The 21,849-nt window shown below is 40.2% G+C and overlaps 1 protein-coding gene across 1 annotated transcript in view; it reads left to right on the top strand.

The window, feature by feature from the left end:
* ADCY10 (adenylate cyclase 10) overlaps positions 1-21,849 on the top strand; it is a 78,786-nt gene that overhangs the window by 35,658 nt on the left and 21,279 nt on the right. The window contains exons 16-22 of the mRNA XM_065924761.1: positions 1,935-2,209; positions 4,279-4,415; positions 9,830-9,958; positions 13,748-14,029; positions 14,152-14,442; positions 20,628-20,697; positions 21,252-21,483. Coding sequence (XP_065780833.1) covers positions 1,935-2,209; positions 4,279-4,415; positions 9,830-9,958; positions 13,748-14,029; positions 14,152-14,442; positions 20,628-20,697; positions 21,252-21,483 — 1,416 coding nt within the window. The remainder of the gene's footprint in view (positions 1-1,934; positions 2,210-4,278; positions 4,416-9,829; positions 9,959-13,747; positions 14,030-14,151; positions 14,443-20,627; positions 20,698-21,251; positions 21,484-21,849) is intronic.

Here is a 21,849-nt window from a genome sequence, read left to right as displayed (position 1 = left end):
TCAGATTTTGAGGACTGTTTGCATCACAAATATCCAGGAAGCTTGATAAAATATTTATGAGTTCTACCTGAAATTGAAAAAGGCTTGGTTTGGGCCTAGGAATCTGTTTAATTTGTTTTTATTTTAAAATTCCTCAGTGATTCTGATCCAAATCTAGTTGGAAACTGTGACTAAAGCTGTGCTTTGACTCAGTGCTATGATGACAATCTTTGGATCACTTACTATCAGTGTGATCTTGGGCAAGTGACTTTATTTTTCTCAATAAATAGATTCAATAGTGCCACCTCTGTAAACATTATGAAGATTTAAAATGAATTAATTTATGGAAGCGCATCACACAGTGCTGGGAACATAGTAGGTACAGTGTAAATGTTGGCTTTTATTCACATTAGAGATGACCCAATTCAATCTATTTTTTTTAAAAAAAAGTTTTTTTTTAATTTATTTGGCTGTTCTGTGTCTTAGTTGCAGCACACAGGATCTTTAGTCTTCATTGTGGCATGCAAGATCTTACAGTTGTGGCATGTGGGATCTAGTTCCCTGACCAAGGATCAAACCCGGGCCCCTTGCATTGGGAGCAGAGACTCTTAGCTGCTGGACCACCAGGGAGTCTTCAGTCTTATTTTAAACCTGTGGAAGCTGGGGCTAATGATGGACTATTGAATTCACGTGGGGTTTTTGGTTCTTGCTTTACTCTCCTCAATTCACAGATAATTCACTAAGACCATTCTATGACTAAAACTCGCATTCCTATCTGCCCATAGTTTTAAAGATATTAGTCAAATACAAAACAAAACAATGGGATGCTAATCCCTATTCATTAAAATGTTCTCAGAGTCAGTGAAGAGCTTACAATCTGGTGACAGAATGAGGCTGCAAGAGGAGACTTACTGTGTGTATGTGATAAGACAGGCTATATAATACTTTAGAATGATCGTCTTCTGAAATTTGAAATTACCCTTTACTGCTTTGGTTTATAAAAACATGTAGAGAGAAAGAATGGCTTAACAATCACTTCTCAGAGGGAACCAAAAGAAGCCAAGAGCAGTCTGGAGCAGTAAAAATGGGAAAAGTTTTCCCCATTTAGATATCTTACACTATGGAAATATAGAGCCCACTATACAAGGGCTCACACTAAAACATAAACTCTCTGTTTTGTCTAATCCTGTATCCCCAGTGCTCAGAACTGCACCTGACACTAAGGGATGCACGGTAAGTGCTTAATGAGGAAATAAATAATTCAGACCAGTCAGGGAAAAGCAGTCTACACACAGAGAGGACACTTGGTCTGCTTTTAAGTGTAATGTGCTGTAATTCAAGCTAGAACAGCATAAACTGCTGGCAGGGCAAAGACCAGATCAATTCCTCTCAGCACTTTGCCTCCAGCACCCAGCCCAGTGAGTGCCTGGTAAAGACGTGTTGAATAGATGTTGGCTGAATAAATGTCAAATAGGTATTTCCAGGAGACCTTCATTTTTCAATAAATTAGAATGACTTGAAGTAAATCACAGTTATTTTTATGTAGTGGGTGTTTAACTTGACTACAACCCATCTGTCCTATACATTATCTTGTCACAAAGATCTGACCAAGTATGAGTCTCTTCTAGCCAATTCAGTCCCAATGGTCACAGATTCCAAGTTAGTAGAATCTAAATTATCACAAAGATACTGGAAAGAAAAGATTTAACTTAGCTTTGCAAAACTCAGTGGAAACACATGTATACCCATACATATGTACAAAAAAAAAAAAAAATGAAGTCATGGGAGTTCCCGGTGGTCTAACTAGGATCCAGTGCTTTCACTGCTGTGGCCCAAGTTCAGCCCCTTGTTGGGGAACTGGGATCCCACAAGTCTGGGGGTGGAGCCAAAAAACAAAAGCAAAAAAACCCTCAAGTCCTACAGCATTTTTCTTTCTATTTCTTCACCTTGTTTAGACAGTGAAAAAGGAAAGGATTATTTTCATCATTGATGAGGGCCAGTTTATCGATTCAGCCTCCTGGACCTTTATGGAAAAGCTTATCCGGTCTGTTCCCATCTTCATCATCATGTCCCTGTCTCCCTTTGTCAACATACCCTGTGCAGCTGCCAGTGCCATAATGAAGAACAGGAACACCACCTATGTCACCCTTGGACCTCTGCAGCCTAAGAACATCCTCAACAAAGTCTGCCTAGACCTCAGTGTCAGGGGCATCCCCAAAGAACTGGACACGTGAGTAACCCATTTATTCTAAGGCCTAGACAGCTGCACTTATTCACCAGGTCCAGACTTCATCAGATTCCTTAGGTTGTGTCTGAAAGCACCCATTTCAGTATTCTTGCTGGTCCCGCCTTTCAAAGGGCCCATTGAACATGCTTGGCAGGATGGATGCCGCTCACCTTTTCTTTTTATGGTTCCTGTTACATCATGTTCAACTTTGCTTAGAGGCATGAGTTTTGTTTCCCTTTCATCAAGCTGGGTGTAGGTACACTCAACTCTTACCAGCAGTGACTAAGGGCACAGTCGTGGGCAAGTGACATGAAAGGCAAATTGGTAAACATTAAAGACCACAACCCACAACTGAGCCAGGTCTTAGTCACCAGTGATAACCTGGTCTGGTGCTGGTGCTCTTTGTCATTGTAGATTGGATGTCTTCTTAGTGACTCCTCTACTGTGTCTTGTTAGCAGTCCCCTTAATAACATAGACAATGCCCCTTCCTTAGCTGTCTGTGTACAACCCACCATGGTATCTGTTCTTTATAATGAGGTTATCTTGCTTCTAGAAGAGCAATGTCTTGGACACAAGGCATGAATTTTCCATGTTCTCTCCCTTTGACTCCCTGCCTCTCCCTCTTTATCTCTGTATTTATTTATTTAATATGTACATATTTATTATGTATATGCATCACCTTTTGATCTAGCCTTCTTAATTCTAGGACTCTGTCTCAAAGATATTTTTATGGGGAACTATACTCAAAATTTTGTAATAACCTATAAGGGAAAAGAATCTGAACATATGTAACACAGTTATATATAACACAGTTATGTGTATATATATGTACATATATATAGAATCATTTTGCTGTATACCTGAAAATAATACAACATTGTAAATCAACTCTACTTCAAAAAAATTTTTTTAATATATATATTGACCAAAATATGAAGTGACATATGGACACAGTTTTTACTGAGGCATTATTTATACTAGTGAAAGACAGAAAGCAATCCAAATGTCCATCTTTAAGGAGACAGATAGAGTAAACTAGGATGCATCCACAAAATGGAGCCCTACATAGCTACAAAAAGAAATAAGAAAGTCCTACTGATATGGAAGGAAAGTTATGACCAACGTAGAGAGCATATTAAAAAGCAGAGACATTACTTTGCCAACAAAGATCCGTCTGGTCAAGGTTATGGTTTTTCCAGTGGTTATATATGGATGTGAGAGTTGGACTGTGAGGAAAGCTGAGTGCCGAAAAATTGATGCTTTTGAACTGTGGTGTTGGGGAAGACTCTTGAGAGTCCCTTGGACTGCAAGGAGATCCAACCAGTCCATCCTAAAGGAGATCAGTCTGGGGTGTTCAGTGGGGGGACTGATGTTGAAGCTGAAACTCCAATACTTTGGCCACCTCATGCGAAGAGTTGACTCATTGGAAAAGACCCTGATGCTGGGAGGGATTTGGGGCAGGTGGAGAAGGGGACAATAGAGGATGAGATGGCTGGATGGCATCACCAACTTGATGGACATGAGCTTGAGTAAACTCCGGGAGTTTGTGATGGACAGGGAGGCCTGGCGTGCTGCAGTTCATGGGGTCGCAAAGAGTCAGACACGACTGCACAACTGAACTGAACTGAACTGAACTGATATGGAGGGATGACCAAGATACATTATTGAGGGAAAAACAAGGGGCAGCCTAGTGTGCAGTATGGACAAAGTGCTGTTTTTTAATCTAAGTAAAGGGGTGAAATATGTATGTGCATTTTCTCTAGTTTTTGAAAGAAACCTTGAAAAGACAAGCCAGAAACTAATTTAAATGGTTACTTATAAGGTGAGGTAGGGAAGCAAGACTGAGGGTGTGCCTTATTACATAGTTCTGAGTTTGGAAAGATTTAAATGTTTTATGTAATTTTCAAAAATGAGAGAAAAAAAGCAAAGGCAGTCCCTAAAAATGGAAAGCAAACCAAAACAAAGGGAGAAAGAGATGTGATTATTTTTGAGTGATTGAGAAGACTCAAATATTTTTCCTTCCTAAAAGATAGTTCTTTGATATAAATAGGTTGCCTTGTTTTCACTACAGGTATCTGGCAGAGGGAAGCTGTGGAATTCCATTTTACTGTGAAGAATTGCTTAAAAACCTAGACCATCACAGGGTACTCATTTTCCAAGCAATGGAGTCTGAGGAAAAGACAAATGTGACCTGGAATAACCTGTTCAGTAAGTCCTGTAATGATGGTTCTTTCTCTCACTCTCCTTCTGAAGAGAGGGTGGGAGGAGTAGGCTTTTCCATAGGCTTCTTCCTAAAAGGGTTTGAGGAGGCAGTGAATATTGGGCTTGATATCCCAGAATGTGAGAGAACTTAACATTGTCAGGATCTCACTGAACTGGAGAAAGAATGTCGACCTGTAATAGAAATGAAAGAATGGGGAACACATGTAAATCCATGGCTGATTCAGATCAATGTATGGCAAAAACCACTACAATATTGTAAAATAATTAGCCTCCAACTAATATAAATAAATGGAAAAAAAAATTAAAAGATTGAAAAAAAAAGAAATGAAAGAACACCAGAGAATCTTAAAGCCCAGAATCAGAACTGATGAGAGATGTGGATGTTGTCAGGGAAAAAGAATAACTTGTTTTCTAGAGGTAAAATGATTATATCAAAGTGAATTGTCAACAAGGTTCTCATGGTAGACAGGCAGAAGGATGAATTTTGAGATAATGGCACAAAGAGACCAGGTGGAATTTTTAAGAAAATGGTTTTGTTGAAGAGAGAAGGGTGGGGGTTGGGGAAAGGGGTACAGATGCAAGCTGGGGTGCAGAGGATTGGGATTAATGTGAATATAGGAAAATGTCTGGGGTGGGTATGCTAGTTGTTCAGGGAGGTGGCAGTGATAAGGAGAAAAAATAATATGCTCACAAAAAAGAAAAGAAGGAACTATATTTAGAAGAAAGGAAGAAACTATATTTAGACACAAAGGTTTAAGAGATAGCACCTATGCTATGAAAAAAGAGTTAGAACAGTGCAATCAAAAGAAAATTTTGGCTTTGAAGTTAGGAGTCCAGATTTCAGTTCTCCATATGACATTTAATAGCTGATATTTAGCGATTAGTCACAACCTTTATTGCCAGCTACCTGCTCTATAATGTAGAATAGAGGAACTCAAATCTTTTCTAATTTATTCACTCAACAAAGGTCTACCGAGCACCTTTCCTGTGTCTTACACCACAGTAGGCATTCTCGGGATCTTTTTGAATATAAACGAAGTGACTGAATACAATAATACTTTGCTGCCTCATTGAGTTTCTTTCATTAAACTTTTTGAGGTGGTCATAAATTTACATACAGTTGTAACAAGTATTGGGTTGGCCAAAAAGTTCATTTGGGTTTTTCCATAAGGTGTTATGGGAAAACTCAAATGAACTTTTTGGCTAAAACAATAATATGGAGAGATTCAATTAATATGTACCCTTTACCTGGTTTCTCCCCATAGTAACATCAGCAAAACTACAATAAGATCACAACCAGGACATTAATATTGATACAGTCAAGATACATAATATTTTCATCACCACGAGGATCCCTTGTGTTGCCATTACAGCCACCCCACTTCCCTCCCACCCATACTTCCTTCCCTGGTAATCACTAATCAGTTCTTCATATCTATAATTTTGTCACTTTAAGGAATTTTTATAAATGGAATAATACAGTGTATGTGATCTTTTGAGATTCTTTTTCACTCAGCATAACTCTCTGAGGATTGTCTGGGTTCTTGTGTGTATTGGTAGTTTGGTCTCAGTTGCTGAGTAGTGTCCCATGGTATGGACATACCACAGGTTCTTTAGCCACTCACCTGTTGGAGGACGCCTGGGCTGTATACAAAAAAAAGAATGCTAAAAACATTATTGAGTCAGCTGACAAAACTGGAATATGGACAATAAAAGATGATAAGTACTTCTACTTACGTAAGAGAATTGTTATTCTTGGGGAGTTCAGAGTAAAATATTTGGGAGTAAAAGGGCGTGATTTATACGACTTAATACTCAAATGAAATGCTTCTGAAAAATATGTACATAGAGAACAAAGGGTATATATAGCAAATGGGGCAAAATGTTAGCAATAGATGAATTTGAATAAAGATGAATAGTGTTATTCTTACAACTTTTGATAAATTTGAAGCTTACCAAATAAACAGATTTTTTAAAAACCAAACAACTTTTAGTGGTTTCCTATTGGATTTACAATGAAAGCCAAACTCCCTACCTTGGACTGGAGATCCCTGTGGGAGCTGCGTTCCATCCCCGCTGTGGTCTCACCAACATTCTGAAATATGCTCCAGCCATATCTCTGCTCCTCTAACACCCTGAGTTCCTGGTTGCTCCCCTCCTCAGGTGTTTTGCATACCTACTTCCTCTTCCCTTACCTCAGGTGTTATCACCTCAATCACTTTCGCTGACCATGCATGCCTTGCTTAAGGAAGACCTTCCCTGTTCTGAGCTTTCTCATTAGTCTCTATCACTGTGTTTCTTTGTTCACAAAACTGAGTCACATTATGAGGGAATGGTCATCACAGTGCTAGGTCCTGGAAAGGGAGATTAAAAAGCATAGAAGAGCATGGATCAAGTACTGTTCTTTATATATTCTTGGCTGTGTAGCTTGTAGGATCTCAATTCTCTGACCAGGAGTTGAACCTGGGCTACAGTAGTGAAAGTGCTGAATACTAACCACTAGACTTACCAGGAGACTTCCTGTCAAGTCAAATTCTTATTCCCTATTCTCCTACCCCCATGACACATGCACACACCTGACCCCTTTTTTGGTATGCTACCCTTCATTTGCTTCCCTGATCCTGAACTCTTCCTTTGCCCCACTTACCTCGCTGACCAGTCCTCAGATTGGCTCCTCCCCCTGGGTCTATGTTCGTAGGCGAGCATTCTTCACATTCCATCCTCAACCTTTCTCTTTTTTAACTCAGTACTCTGTCTCCACTTGTTTTCAGTTTTTCATTTATTTTCCAACCTTCTATGTGTGATGTGCACATGTGAGTGAGTATGTGTTTGTGTACATAATATCCAACCTTAATTTCACTCTTAATTCCAGACCCATATTTGCAATTGCCCATTGGACTGTCCTATACATCCCACTGAACTCAACAAATATAAAATGTAACGCATTACCTCCCTCCCATACTGCATCTCCTCTTATATTCCCCAGCTTGATTATTGGCAACACTAATGTCTCTCTCACCTCCATCACTATCTCGCCTAGGTCTCATTTTCTCAATATCATCAGTTTTCTTTGCATTACCACTTGCATAATCCTATCCATCTTCACTTCCTGATATTCCATTGTCATAGTTTCTTACGCACCTTCCTAGTCTCTTGCCTGTCCACCCTGCTTCCAGTGTTATCTTCCTAAAAATAGTTGGTCGGATCACTACTATCCAACTTGGGATATTTCCCCATTGTCTGTGGAACAAAGTCCAAGCTTCATAGTGTGGTATTGAATGCACTGCACACTCTACTCTCAAGTCTTCTCTCTAAGTACATACATCTCCTACAGTAATGTAGCACTACAGCACTTCACCCACTGTGGTTTAGTCATACTGGCCTCTTTGCATTTCCCTACATTGCAAAGTGCTCATGGCTTCTGTGCTTTTGCATTGATCACCCTTCTATTTTCTACTTGGAATATCCCTTCCTTCTTTAAGATTCAACCAAAATATTTCTTCCTCTATGAAGCCTTCCTGAATCTACTGACTGAATTAATTGTCCTTTATTCTCTGTTCCTCTTTGCTCTTTAGCTCTTAAGTCACATTTCCTGTTTTATGATTAGTTACCTAAATATCAGTTTCCATAAATCTTAAAATCCTTGAGGGCTGGAAGCATGCATTAGCCACATTTATAGCCTTCACAGGTTCTGATGCATAAAAAGTCTATACTGTGTTATGAACCCTCCCACACTTACCATCTGCCTACTCATGTGGCACTTGTTTACTGTCTGGTTATCTGACTCTCTGTGTATATACCTTTTCTTTCCAGGAGTTCAGGAACTTAGTTATGGTCACCCTCATATTTCCACATCACCTATCTCAGTGTCTTGCATGTGGTGACCCAAGGACAAAAGAGTAGATAAAACCAAGGAGGGTCCTGGAATGCAGGAACGGAAAAACCAGACCCTTATCATCCTTCCCTCCCCCACGTTGTAACTGTTAACGGATTTCAGGTCTTCCTAGCATAACCTGTCTCCTCTCCTACCCCATAGGGAGAAGATATTTGCCTTACTCTCCCCCCCCCACCCCCCAGTTTATGTGCATCATCCAATCAGCAAATGATCTGCAAGACCTCTATCCCACTCCTTGTACCCTGGGTATAAAAGTGAACTAAGGACCCCTATTCAACGTCAGTTCTCCCTTGAGCTGGCCTGCTGTTCTAACAGCTTTTCCCACTCTAATAAATTGTATTTCCCTCTCATTCTGTCTCATGTCTGGAAATTCTTTTCCAACCCGTGCCCGGTCCATGACATTGCAACTCAAGTGTTAATGAATGACTGGAGGGACAAATAAGTAATACATTTTGGAGTGCCAGGAGAAAAAATTACTTTGCAAGTTTATATTCAAACTTCATTCTTAATATCTTTCCTTTATTAAAAAATGAGTTCTTAAAATTTTTTTTTTTAATTTATTTTTGGCTGCACTCAGTCTGTTGCTTTGTGCAGGCTTTCTCTTGTTGTGGCAAGTGGGGTTACTCAATTGTGGTTTGTGGGCTTCTCATTGCAGTGACTTTTCTTGTTGCAATACTCAGACTCTAGTGTACAGGCTCAGTAGTCTGCCAAGTGGGCTTAGTTGCTCCAAGGTATGTGGTATCTTAGTTCCTGGACCAGAGATCAAACCCGTGCTCCCTGCACTGGTAGGTGGATTGTTAACCATTGCACCACCAAGGAAGTCCCTAATATCTCTTTCTGGCAATAACCAATCTTAAGCAGAGTACAGTCTTCTACAGAATATGCCTGCCTCTGAGTGTGGGTATTTCAGTGTGCATACAAGTAATACTGTAAGTATACATAGAAGTATATCGTATATAGCAAGTATGGGCTTCCCAGGTGGTGCTAGTGGTCAAGAACCTGCCTGCCAATGCAAGAGACATGAGACACCAGTTCAATCCCTGGGTCGTGAAGATCCCCTGGAGGAGGGCACAGCAATGCTCGCCTGGAGACTCTTCAGGGATAGAGGAGCCTAGTGGGCTATGGTCTATACAGTTGCAAAGAGTAGGATGTGACTGAAGTGATTTAGCATGCATGCACATATAGTAAGTATAAACTGTAAGATACATCCTGATAATCTCTGAATCAAATTTTTGTAAAACTGCATGTATTATAGTAGACGTTCAGTTGTTATTACCAATCCTTTTTTTTCTTGGGCAGGGGAGGGAAAGAGAAACATGTTTTGAGTAAATTTTTATTTTCATATGTCAGCTTTACTTAAAACAGTATTCCAGAATACTTTAGGGGCTGACACACATCTCTGCCTGCTCTTTCTCACGTGAGACCCATCTTGAAGTTTATTGGAAAACTCAGATAATAATAGCACAATGACTCTCAACTTTTCTTCCCTTATACCTCTCTATAGAGAACTTTGCTAAGCCAACAGAGGATTTAAAAATGTTTACTTTCGATGTTGAGGAGGAAAATGAAGAAGTCTGTAACCTCGCTAGTGGTGTCAGATTGAAAAACTTGTCACCACCAGCATCATTAAAAGGTAAAGAAAATGTGACATGGTATTCATTTTCCAGGACCTAGATTTTCCTCTTGCTTTCTTTAGGATGCTTCAACAAAGGAGAAAGTGAGAGGGTAACAGACAGGAAGGCCAGGGGTCTCCAAACGAGGAAATAGGCTGCAAGCGTCAGACATTTTTTTCTCTCTCTCTTAAGTGGCAGGAGGAAACAAACTACAAGTGTTAGATGTTTTTTCCCTTCTCTGTACAAATTTAAAAAGAGGTTTCTTTTTTTTTTTTTTTTTTAACTCTAGTGGTGAGATTTTATATAAAGAAACAATATCAAAACAGGAAAAAAAATTTAGGTAAAATTCACATGACACTAAGTTAACCACATTAACAGGTACAATTCAGAGGCATTTAGCACATTCACAATGTTGGGCAACCACCCCCTGTCTGGTGCCAGGCATTTTCATCATCCCAATAGGAGACCTCACCCCCATTAAGCAGTCACTCTCCATTGCCCTCTCTCCCCCAGCTCCTGGCAATCTGTGTTGTCTCTAAGGATTTGCCTAGAAAAATTTCTCTTTTTTTTGGCCCTGCCGCATGGCTCGTGAGATCTCAATTCCCTGACCAAGGATTGAACCTGGGTCATGGCAATGAAAGTCCAGAAGCCTAACCACTAGGTCCCCAGGGAGCTCCCCTAAAAACTTTTAATGCCTTGTATCCCCAATATTGGCTGGTTAGGTCTATGTGTTTTGAACAGTCTCTAAAACCCAAGTACCTCGAAGAAATAAACCTGAAGATTGATCATTCTTTTTTTAAAATAAATATTGGCATGCTATTTACCTTCCCATATCTAGTTTTTTTTTTTTACAGTATACTAACACATATATACGGAATTTAGATAGATGGTGGCGATAACCCTATATGCAAAACAGAAAAAGAGACACAGAAATACAGAACAGACTTTTGAACTCTGGGGGAGAACGTGAGGGTGGGATGTTTTGAAAGAACAGCATGTATATTATCTATGGTGAAACGGACCACCAGCCCAGGTGGGATACATGAGTCAGGTGCTCGGGCCTGGTGCACTGGGAGGACCCTGAGGAGTCGGGTGGGGAGGGAGGTGGGAGGGGGGATCGGGATGGGGAATACATGTAACTATATGGCTGATTCATGTCAATGTATGACAAAACCCACTGAAATGTTGTAAAGTGATTGGCCTCCAACTAATAAAATAATATTAAAAAAAATAAAAAAAAATAAAAAAAAAAAAAAAAGAGGTTTCTTTTAAAATTCTGTGTTGCCATGACAACACCTGGTTCTACCTGAACTTAACTTTTCTCAAACCTTGAGAACTAATGCATTTTTCTTATGGAAATATTTTTCTTAAGCTATGTTAATGAACAGTGTGTTTATCCTAGACAGTCTTCAAGTTGGTTCTGCCTACGACTCAGAACTGACTTGAGAAACCAGTATGGTTTACTCATGCAAATATTCTCTTAAGCTATGTTAGTAAGACTGTATTTGCTTGGAAACCTGCCTTTCTTCAAAATTCATGTCAATCGTTTTATGGCCCAGGATATCTCCCCTGGTGCCAATGTCATCTCAAAATGCATGTTGTGGCTGAGGGGCCTGGTGCCAGTCTGAGTTTTGAGACATCTCCTTTCTCTAATTAGCAGCTTGCTGGTAGCTATCCCTGTAGCTCAAGTGGGAAACAATCTGCCAGCAATGCAGGAGACCAGGGTTTGATCCTTGGGTCAGAAAGATCCTCTGGAGAAGGCAATGGCAATCCAATCCAGTTATTCTTGCCTGAAGAATTCCATGGGCAGAGAAGCCTGGCAGGCTACAGTTTGTGGGGTCACAAAGAGTCGGACACGACTGAGCAACTAACAGACACACACAGTAGCTATGGACTGGCTAAAGATTAGCAGGAGGGGCACTCTTTCTGCCCCCTTCTGATGTCTATGTCAGAAGCTTTCTCTATCTCCTTTGTACCTTAATAAAACTTTATTACACAGAAGCTCTCAGCGACCAAGCCTCTTCACTGGCCCTGGATTGAAATCTCCTCCAGCGGCCAAGAATCCCAGCGTCTTGCACAGCTCAGCAACAACCTTTCAAAAGGAAGATAGAAGACTGGCTTTATCTATTTCATGTTACCTAGGCAATGGGAAGGCTCCATAGTAGGCTTGGCTTTTCCTTTTCTAAATAGAAGCCACCTTCCCCCTGTGTATATTCTGGAGTCTGATTTGAACAAGGTTTTATTCAACTGCATAAAAGAATGATGTATAGTACATTTGCAATTAAGCAGAAATCAAATAATGAGAGAAAAAAATCTAACTGATATTTTTTCTCAGCTATCTACTTCTGAAATGACAAACAAGGGAATTTATATCAGGGATGTACTATTATTCATTTCAAGAGAAACTAATTTCAAGCAGTGTTCTAGTATGCATTCAGCTCAAGTCCATGCCTTCTATGGAATGTTCAAATGTTTAGTAGAAGGATGAGACCTCAAGTTCTCAGTCTTCAAAACAGCATTGCTTGTGTTTCATTCACTATGACTAGTAAAGTAGCAAGGTAAACTAGTTTGGTTTCTTTTAATCAGTGTTTTTTTATTGAAGAAGTTGATTTACATACAATGTATGTTAATTTCTGCTGTAGAACAAAGTGATTTTTGTTATATATATATATACATATATATATATATACACATTTATATACATGAAGCATATATATATATTTATATACATATATATTACATATATATATATACAAAATTATACACTTTTTGTTTTTAAACTGTACTATGTGACTTGCAGGATCTTAGTTCCTCAACCAGGGATTGAACCCAGGCCATGTCAGTGAAAACCTGGAATCCTAACAAGTAGACCTCCAGGGAATTTCCACATTCTTTTTCTATTATGGTTTATTATAGGATATTAAATATAGTTCTTTGTGCTATACAGTAGGACCTTGTTGTTTATTCATTCTCCATGTAAAAGCTTACACTGCTATCCCTGCTTACATCTGGACTAGTTTGGTTTCTAAGTGTTCTGTGGACAGGTTGAGGAGTTCTTATTCTGTCCTGATGTGGGTGATGCAATAGAAGGACATACTGGTCAAGAGCCCAGGAAGTTATGTGACCTTTGATACTCAAGCTTAGATAAGAAGATGGAATTGAAGCTAGGAGCTCTCTGCCACTTGGTCTTGATCACGGAGATAATAATGAGTTGTCACAAGAATAAATGAATGCTGGAGCAGATAGAGAAATTTTATTGCCAGGAAGTTCCAGGAGAAAGGGTAGCTAGTGAAGAAGATAGAGAATGACCCGCTGGAGAAGTCAGCACAGAACATGGAAGTCAGACCCTGCTCCTTTTTATTTTTTGGCTGCACTGTGCAGTTTGTAGGATCTTAATTCCCCAACCAGGGATTGAACCCAGGCTTTTGGCAGTGAAAGCCTGGAGACCTAACCACTGAACTAACAGGGAATTCCTGGGTCCTGCTCCTTCTGACCACTGTGGCCTACCGTGACCTCTCCTTTCCTCACACACCCCTGTCACATCTTAACACAAAATCAGAACACCTTGAAATTGATCTTATTGTCATGGCCAATGGGACATGCATATTTTTAGGTCATAGCATCTCCATCTTTTGTACTCCTGAGTGCTATCTGCTAAGTAGGTACTAAGCAAATACCTCTTTTGGCTTAGCTCAACTGGCTATAGTTTTGTGAACAAGAACTGTAGAGCCGGACAGTTGTCCATCTCTCAAATACATTTGATAAAGACAGATGACTAATTCCCTATTTGTGTGACTTTCTACCTGCAGAAATCTCTCTGGTCCAGCTGGATAGCATGAGCCTGTCCCACCAGATGTTGGTGAGATGTGCTGCCATCATTGGCCTAACTTTCACTACAGAGCTGTTGTTTGAGATTCTCCCTTGTTGGGACATGAAGATGATGATCAATGCCCTGGCAACCCTTGTGGAATCCAACATCTTTGATTGTTTCCAGAATGGCAAGGAGCTCCGAATGGCCCTAGAAAAGAATGCAGCTTCATTTGAGGTGAATTATCGATCGCTTTCTCTGAAGCCACTCATTGAAGGAATGGGTGAGTAGAGCCTGGAAATGAATCATAGTTCCTTCAGTTTAAGGCACATCTTGATAAAAGAACAGATCTGTGTTTTGTAGCAGAGGCTGACTTTTTATCCATGGTGTCTCTGTCCTCTCTAGATCATGGTGAAGAGGAAGAGCTCCGTGAACTGGAAAGTGAGGTGATTCAGTGCCACATCATTCGATTCTGCCGCCCAGTGATGCAGAAAACAGCCTATGAGCTGTGGTTGAAGGACCAGAAAAAAGCGATGCACTTGAAATGTGCCCGCTTTCTGGAAGAAAATGCCCACAGGTGTGACCCCTGCCGAAGTGGAGACTTCGTCCCCTTTCATCACTTCGCAGTGGATATCCGGCTCAATACTTTGGACTTGGATAACATTAGGAAGATGGCTAAGTCCCATGGATTTAAAAGTAAACTTTTTTCATTCCTAATTAGTTCTAATTATTCCTGGGGAAAACAAAGGCAAGACCTAAAGGAGTAGATCTAGACCATGAGGGTTTCAAGTCCTCTTCTGACTCAGACACCACAAATGATGAGACTTAGGCAGTGTAGGTCATCGAGGCAGGGAGAGTTGAGGAGTGTACATGCAACTGAGTTGGCAGAACCAATTTCACTGTGAGATTGTCAGGGTGGATATGGGGATCAGGACTCTGGTAGAAATGAGATGTGACCAGAGCTCAAATTATAATTTCCAAAGGGGTAAAACAGACAATCACATCAAGGGGTGGAACCCAAGGAGGGGAGCATGATCCTGGAGGGAGTAATGTTTCTTGCAGATAAGAATGCTGTTGCTCTGTGTAGTTTGAAACAAGGTTTCAGTGGAAAAGGAGTATGAGTGGGAGATAATTAGCCAGGACTAAACAGGTCAGGGTCCCAGAAAAGAGCGCTTGGGTTCAGGACAGGGATTCATGATGTTAAAATTTGTACCAAGTACCAAGATGCAATGAATGTTGCAATCCAAAGTGAGGCAAATAGATGACTGTACAAAGGAAATAGTTGAGAATCAGTTATTATCTTGGATCCTTCATCCACATTCAAGACATGAAATGAGGAAGAGTGTGGAGAGGGCTGGGATTTGTGGGGAGACTTGGCAAGAACTGAGGAGTAACTGTGTACCCCCAAGTGGCTTGCTTCCTTCATCACCCCAACCCTAGAAAGGTGTCTCCTTTGAAGTTGCTTGGAGGACACAGAAAACCTCATACCCAATGAAGCCAGAGTGCCCAGTGGCTGCAACAGGATCAACCTGCCCTCCCAGAGCTTGGGAAAGGATTTATTTATCCCATAAATAAGATATAACTCACCTGGGAGAAAAAGTCATCCTGCTGCCATTTTAAGTCGCTCCCAAGAGTACCCGTAAGAGTGAGAGAAGACCCCTAGTAGTGGAGTGTTGGAATAAAACAAACATTAAGAGAGCAGGCAGTGGAGAGCTAAAGAAGATGCATGACCAGATCAAGGTAGCTTCAGTGAAGGATCCCAATGTAGGGCTACAGTCAAAGCACCAGTGAAGGTATTCATAGGAGAGAGTTGACCGACAGAGATAAAAGGGAAAGAATATTCCAGACTCTCTGGAATCAGCGAGTCTTACTTTACAAATACATACATAATATAAATATGTATGTTTTAATTAATTTACTTATTTGGTGAGGAGTAAAATCAGCTGGCAGCTAGCAGACAGGTCAATTGGAGCAGAGCTGGTCAGCAGGTTGGCTAGGGCCACCAGAGAAAACAACTTGAGTTACTTTAGGTTCTCCAATGCACCATAGCTTTCACTCTGGAACATGTATGGTGGGGTGTCTCTGAGAAATGTCTGCTGATGTCCAGTCATCAGCACCTTCAGCTGAGTGAGGCTAGGGCTCAACTATCTCCCTTATCAGAATTTTTCAACCTATTTAGAAGGGTGTCAACTAGATATCTTTAAATAAAGACATTTTTTATAAACTCAAAATGGATTAAAGATCTAAATGTAAGACCAGAAACTATAAAACTCCTAGAGGAGAACATAGGCAAAACACTCTCTGACATAAATCACAGCAAGATCCTCTATGACCCACCTCCCACAATATTGGAAATAAAAGCAAAAATAAACAAATGGCACCTAATGAAACTTAAAAGCTTTTGCACAACAAAGGAAACTATAAGCAAGGTGAAAAGACAGCCTTCAGAATGGGAGAAAATAATAGCAAATGAAGAAACAGACAAAAGGATTAATCTCAAAAATATACAAGCAACTCCTGCAGCTCAATTCCAGAAAAATAAATGACCCAATCAAAAAATGGGCCAAGGATCTAAACAGATATTTCTCCAAAGAAGACATACAGATGGCTAACAAAGACATGAAATAATGCTCAACATCACTCATTATCAGAGAAATGCAAATCAAAACCTCAATGAGGTACCATTACACACCAGTCAGAATGGCTGCTATCCCAAAGTCTACAAGCAATAAATGCTGGAGAGGGTGTGGAGAAAAGGGAACCCTCTTACACTGTTGGTGGGAATGCAAACTAGTACAACCACTATGGAGAACAGTGTGGAGATTTCTTAAAAAACTGGAAATAGAACTGCCATATGACCAAGCAATTCCTCTCCTGGGCATACACACCGAGGAAACCAGATCTGAAAGAGACACGTGCACCCACATGTTCATCGCAGCACTGTTTATAATAGCCAGGACATGGAAGCAACCTAGATGCCCATCAGCAGACGAATGGATAAGGAAGATGTGGTACATATACACCATGGAATATTACTCAGCCATTAAAAAGAATTCATTTGAATCAATTCTAATGAGATGGATGAAACTGGAGTCCATTATACAGAGTGAAGTAAGCCAGAAAGATAAAGACCAATACAGTATACTAACACATATATATGGAATTTAAGAAGATGGTAATGATTACCCTATATGCAAAACAGAAAAAGAGACACAGATGTACAGAACAGACTTTTAGACTCTGTGGGAGAAGGCGAGGGTGGGATGTTCTGAGAGAATAGCATTGAAACAAGTATGCTATCAAGGGTGAAACAGATCACCAGCCCAGGTTGAATGCATGAGACAAGTGCTCAGGGCTGGTGCACTGGGAAGACCCAGAGGGATGGGATGGAGAGGGAGGCAAGAGGGGGATTGGGATGGGGAACACATGTAAATCCATGGCTGATTCATGTCAATGTATGGCAAAAACCACTACAATATAAAAAAATAGTAAAAATAAATCATTTATTTGAAGCAAAAATAAATAAATAAATAAAGACATTTTTTAGATTTCCTGAAAGTTTTACCATAAAAACAATAGTCCCAAGACCTACTGTCCTGCATTCATATGTTCAGTAGTTCTTCTCTTTTTCTTAAAGGTTTTTTCTTTTTTTTTGGTGTGGACCATTTTCAGTGGTTTTATATGGATATGAAAGTTGGACCATAAAGAAGGTTGAGCACCAAAGAATTGATGCTTTCAAATTGTGGTGCTGGTGAAGACTCTTGAGAGTCCTTGGATTGCAAGGAGATCAAACCAGTCAATCCTAAAGGAAATCACCCTGAATATTCATCAAAAGGATATCAGTGATGCTAAGCTCTAATACTTTGTCCCCCTGATGCAAAGAGCTGACTCACTGGAAGAAACCTTGGTGTTGGGAAAGATTGAGGGCAGGAGAAGAAGTGGGCAACAAAGGATGAGATGGTTGGATGGCATCACCAACTCAATGAACATGAGTTTGAGCAAACTCTGGGAGATAGTGAAGGACAGGGAAGCCTGGCATACTGCAGTCCATGGGGTCACAAAAAGTCAGAGAGGACTTAGCCACTGAATAACAACAAAATTTTTAAAGCCTTTTATTGAATTTGTTACAATGTTGCTTATGTTGTTTTTGTTGGCTATGAGCCATGTGGGATCTTAGCTCCCCAACCAGGGATGGAACCTGTACCCCCTGCTTTGGAAGGTGAAGTCTTAACTGCTGGACGGTGAGGGAAGTCACAAGGGCAAATATTTTCAACTTAGTTCTTCTTTCTAGTCATTACCTCCATATGCTAAGTGATATGTTAATGCTGCTTTTTAAAAAATCAAATTCTGACATCACCTATTTTAATCTTGCTATGGTAGGTTTTAGTCTTGCTTGCTAGGTATGTAACTTTATTACAGCACTCTTGGGCAACTCTCTCCCAATATTGTTATAGCACTATCATTAGATGAATTAATCAAGTATCTACATTATTAAGATTATGTAACTGCTGTTATAGAACTCAGTAATATACTGTGAGTAGATTTCTTAACAAAAGTTTATTTTTCCTAGAATTTTTATGACATTTCCTTTTTGCAATGTCTTTGCTATAATATTCTGTTTCAGTCTTGGCTGAAAGCAAAAACAAAGACATTTGTTATCGCCAAATCTCCCTTAAGTGTGAGGTATGCTTTTAAGTAATGCTGGAGAAGGGCATGTTAATATCATATGAGTTTCAAGAACACAGCAGGACGTATGCACCAGATAGTGAACAAACTGATTCCCTTTTCAGTTCTCTGTCAATCCTGAGTCCTTCCGAAAAACTTATTTTCTAAGTCTTGATCCGATCTAAGGATGGACAGCCCACGGGTTTCCTCCTGGATCCTTTCCTTCCACTTGCTCCACCTAATTCTTCAGGGACATCTCCTCTCATTCCTTTGATCTTCTCAATATGTGATTTTCTCATTCAAGATTTCATTTACTCATTTAGTAAATATTTAGTGAGTTTCTTACATGTGCCAGAGGTTGTTTTAGGCACATCGATAGAGCAGTAGGAGCCAGCAAAACGGGCAGCCAGAGAGGAAAGAAATCAAGGGAATGGGTGTTGCAGAAGCCGGTAAACGAGGAGAGGTCAGTTGTTGCAAATGCTGCCGAGAGGTGTCATGAGGTGCAGACAAAGGCGTAATGTTTGGATTTGGCGCCTTGTTTTTACGGTAACTCTAACAAGCAAGTTTTAGAGGAGTAGGAGGATAAAGGGATAATTCAGTTTATTCAGCTTCTGTTCACTGGAGTTGAATTAGACAGCAGACTAGGAAAGTGAAATTCGCTCAGTCTGATTCTTTGTGACCCCATGGCCTATACAGTCCATTGAATTTTCCAGGCCAGAATACTGGGGTGGGTAGCCTTTCCCTTCTCCAGGTGATCTTCCAAACTCAGGAATCAAACCCAGGTCTTCCACATTGCAGGCAGATTCTTTACCAGCTAAGCCACAGGGAAGCCCAAGAATACTGGAGTGGGTAGCCTATCCCTTCTCCAGGGGATCTTCCTGCCCCAGAAATGGAACCAGGAACTCCTGCATTGCAGGCAGATTCTTTACCAACTGAGCTATTAGGGAAGCCAGACAGCAGACTAGGAGAGGTGGACAAATTAATCCTTATATAGTATGATAAAGGATGATGATAGAGATCTGAATGGGGTTATTGGACACACAAGTTGGGGCACTGATTCTAAGGGGCAAAGGCACAGAAGGCTTTCAGAAGAAGGTGATAGTAGATGCTAAGACTGCATTGTATAAATTAAAAGATCTGTGGAGTAATGCATTTATCTAGGAGTCCAGAGACCTCTATCACTAACAGATGTATGATCTGAGACAAGGCCCTTCTACTCTCTAGGATTCTTCCCTCTCCTTGAATGGAGAAGTAGCTAGATTCAACAATCCTCATTTGTTTTCTGTTTTAAGATCTTTATGGAATTTTCTAAACTATTGCAGTCTGGATAGACTGAAGGTTTTAAATTCAAGGGTCTCTGCCCTTAAGTTATTCCCCTTTTGGGGGTATTCCAATAAATATTTCTCTATTAGAAGCTGACATCACTTTCTTCAGCATCATTAATTTATACTTTGAGTTGTGCTTAGTTGCTTCAGTTGTGTCCAACTCTTTGTGGCCCCATAGGTTGCAGCCTGCCAGGTTCCTCTGTCCATGGGGATTGTCCAGGCAAGAATATTAGAGTGGGTTGCCATGCCCTCCTCCAGGATACTTTGAGTAAATTATGATTGTGTTATCATCTAAAACAAACCCCAATATTTCAGTGGGTTAACACAATAGAATGATAGTTTTTTCCTGCCTAGGTAATGATCCAATGAGCATTTTGACAATGAGCCTTGTTCATAGTCAGTCAGGGACCCAGGCTCCTTCTGTGTTGTGGGTTTGCTATCCCTTAGATCTCCACAATTAATTTGTTTTCCTGTGAAAGGAGGTGGTGAAGATATCTAACAATCTCAATTCAAAGGTGACATATATTATTTCTGATGGAATCCCATTTTTAAATTTAACACATGGCTTCACTTAAGACTGAATGAAGAATGAATGAAATAGGAGGAAATTCCGTGGTGGTTCAGTGGTTAGGACTCACTTGGTGCTTTCACTGACATGGGCTTGGGTCCATTCCCTGGCCAGGGAATTGAGATCCTGCAAGCTGCACAGCACGACAGGGACCATAAAGAAAAAAGAAAAAGATGCAAAAAGGACTGAGAAATGTAGGTCCTGGCTAGGCAACAACAATTTTCTTGTGGAAGGGGAACAGGAAGCTTCAGTATACCCCAGACATCTCTGCCACATGATCATTTCAATGACTAATACAACTCACTTGTTTGTTTATTTTCCAGCTGAAGAAGAGATCACTTTTTGCAGAATAGAGACTTCTAAGAAATCTGAAATATTTTCTGAAAACCTCAGGTACAGTCATCTATAATTGTTTAGAAAGTAGAGCATGAACAATTGGCATTAAATTCAGACAACTGTTAGAATCATTTGTTTGGCCAGTACTCTGGCTCTTTAAGGCACAAGTCAGAGGGTTATGTTTTAAGTATAATCAGTCATTGTGTAACTGAGCAGGATCCTGGTGGGCCCTTCCCAGGACAGACCGCAGCACCCCTCCCCACCCCATGTCCTCTGCTGTATGTAACTCCTCTCTGAAAATACACAGATAGTAATATCTGATTCATACTTCCTGAGTTATTTTACAGATGCTAAAACCTACCAAATGGAAGAAATCTACATTAGAGTTCTTTTTTTTTTGTCCACACTGTGTGAGATGTGGGATCTTACTTCCTTGACCACCTGAGCTCCCTGCAAGTGGAAGCTCGGAGTCTAAACCACTATACCCCCAGGGAAGTCCCTACATTAGGTTTTCTTATCTTGTTCTTTCATTTGTTTTAAAAGATATTTTCATATCAAATCCTATCTATATCTACAAATTATTACTCCTATTTATTTCTGCATTTGGACAGTTCTGAAGAAATAAGAGAAAAGATCTTGAGTTTCTTTGATATCATTATAACAAAAATGAGGACATCTGAAGATGACGTCATCCCTTTGGAATCTTGCCAGTGTGAGGAGATCCTAGAGATTGTCATCATGCCTCTGGCTCACCATTTTCTTGCTTTGGGAGAAAACAACAAAGCCTTATATTACTTCCTAGAACTTGTGTCTGCTTATCTCGTCTTGGATGATAATTATATGGTAAGCTGTTTCTACCCAGATCACCTCCATCCTTGAGACAACTTATAGACCAGAGAGCCAGAAGGGAAGCTCTAGGTTTTTTTTTTTGTTTTTATTTTTAATTACTTCATGTTTTTGGTTCCTGCCAGTACCCTCTTCCTTTGAAAATCAAATTGCTCAGAAGGCAAATGACCTGAGAGCAAAAAAAGTCAGAACAAATTGCAACTACCATTATACATTATATTGCCACCTTTGGAAACTTGCTATGGTTTGTCTACCTATATGAGACTCTGGTCTCAACTCTTTAGTTTCAGTAGAGACTTCCTCAGTAATGTCCCAGTTGCATTTGCCCTCTGTCTTCCCCAAATATCTGTCAGCACAATACCT

This window comes from Muntiacus reevesi, chromosome 1 (genome assembly GCF_963930625.1).
Source record: "Muntiacus reevesi chromosome 1, mMunRee1.1, whole genome shotgun sequence".
Taxonomy (NCBI): domain Eukaryota; kingdom Metazoa; phylum Chordata; class Mammalia; order Artiodactyla; family Cervidae; genus Muntiacus; species Muntiacus reevesi.
This window is presented reverse-complemented; position numbering and strand designations above follow the sequence as displayed.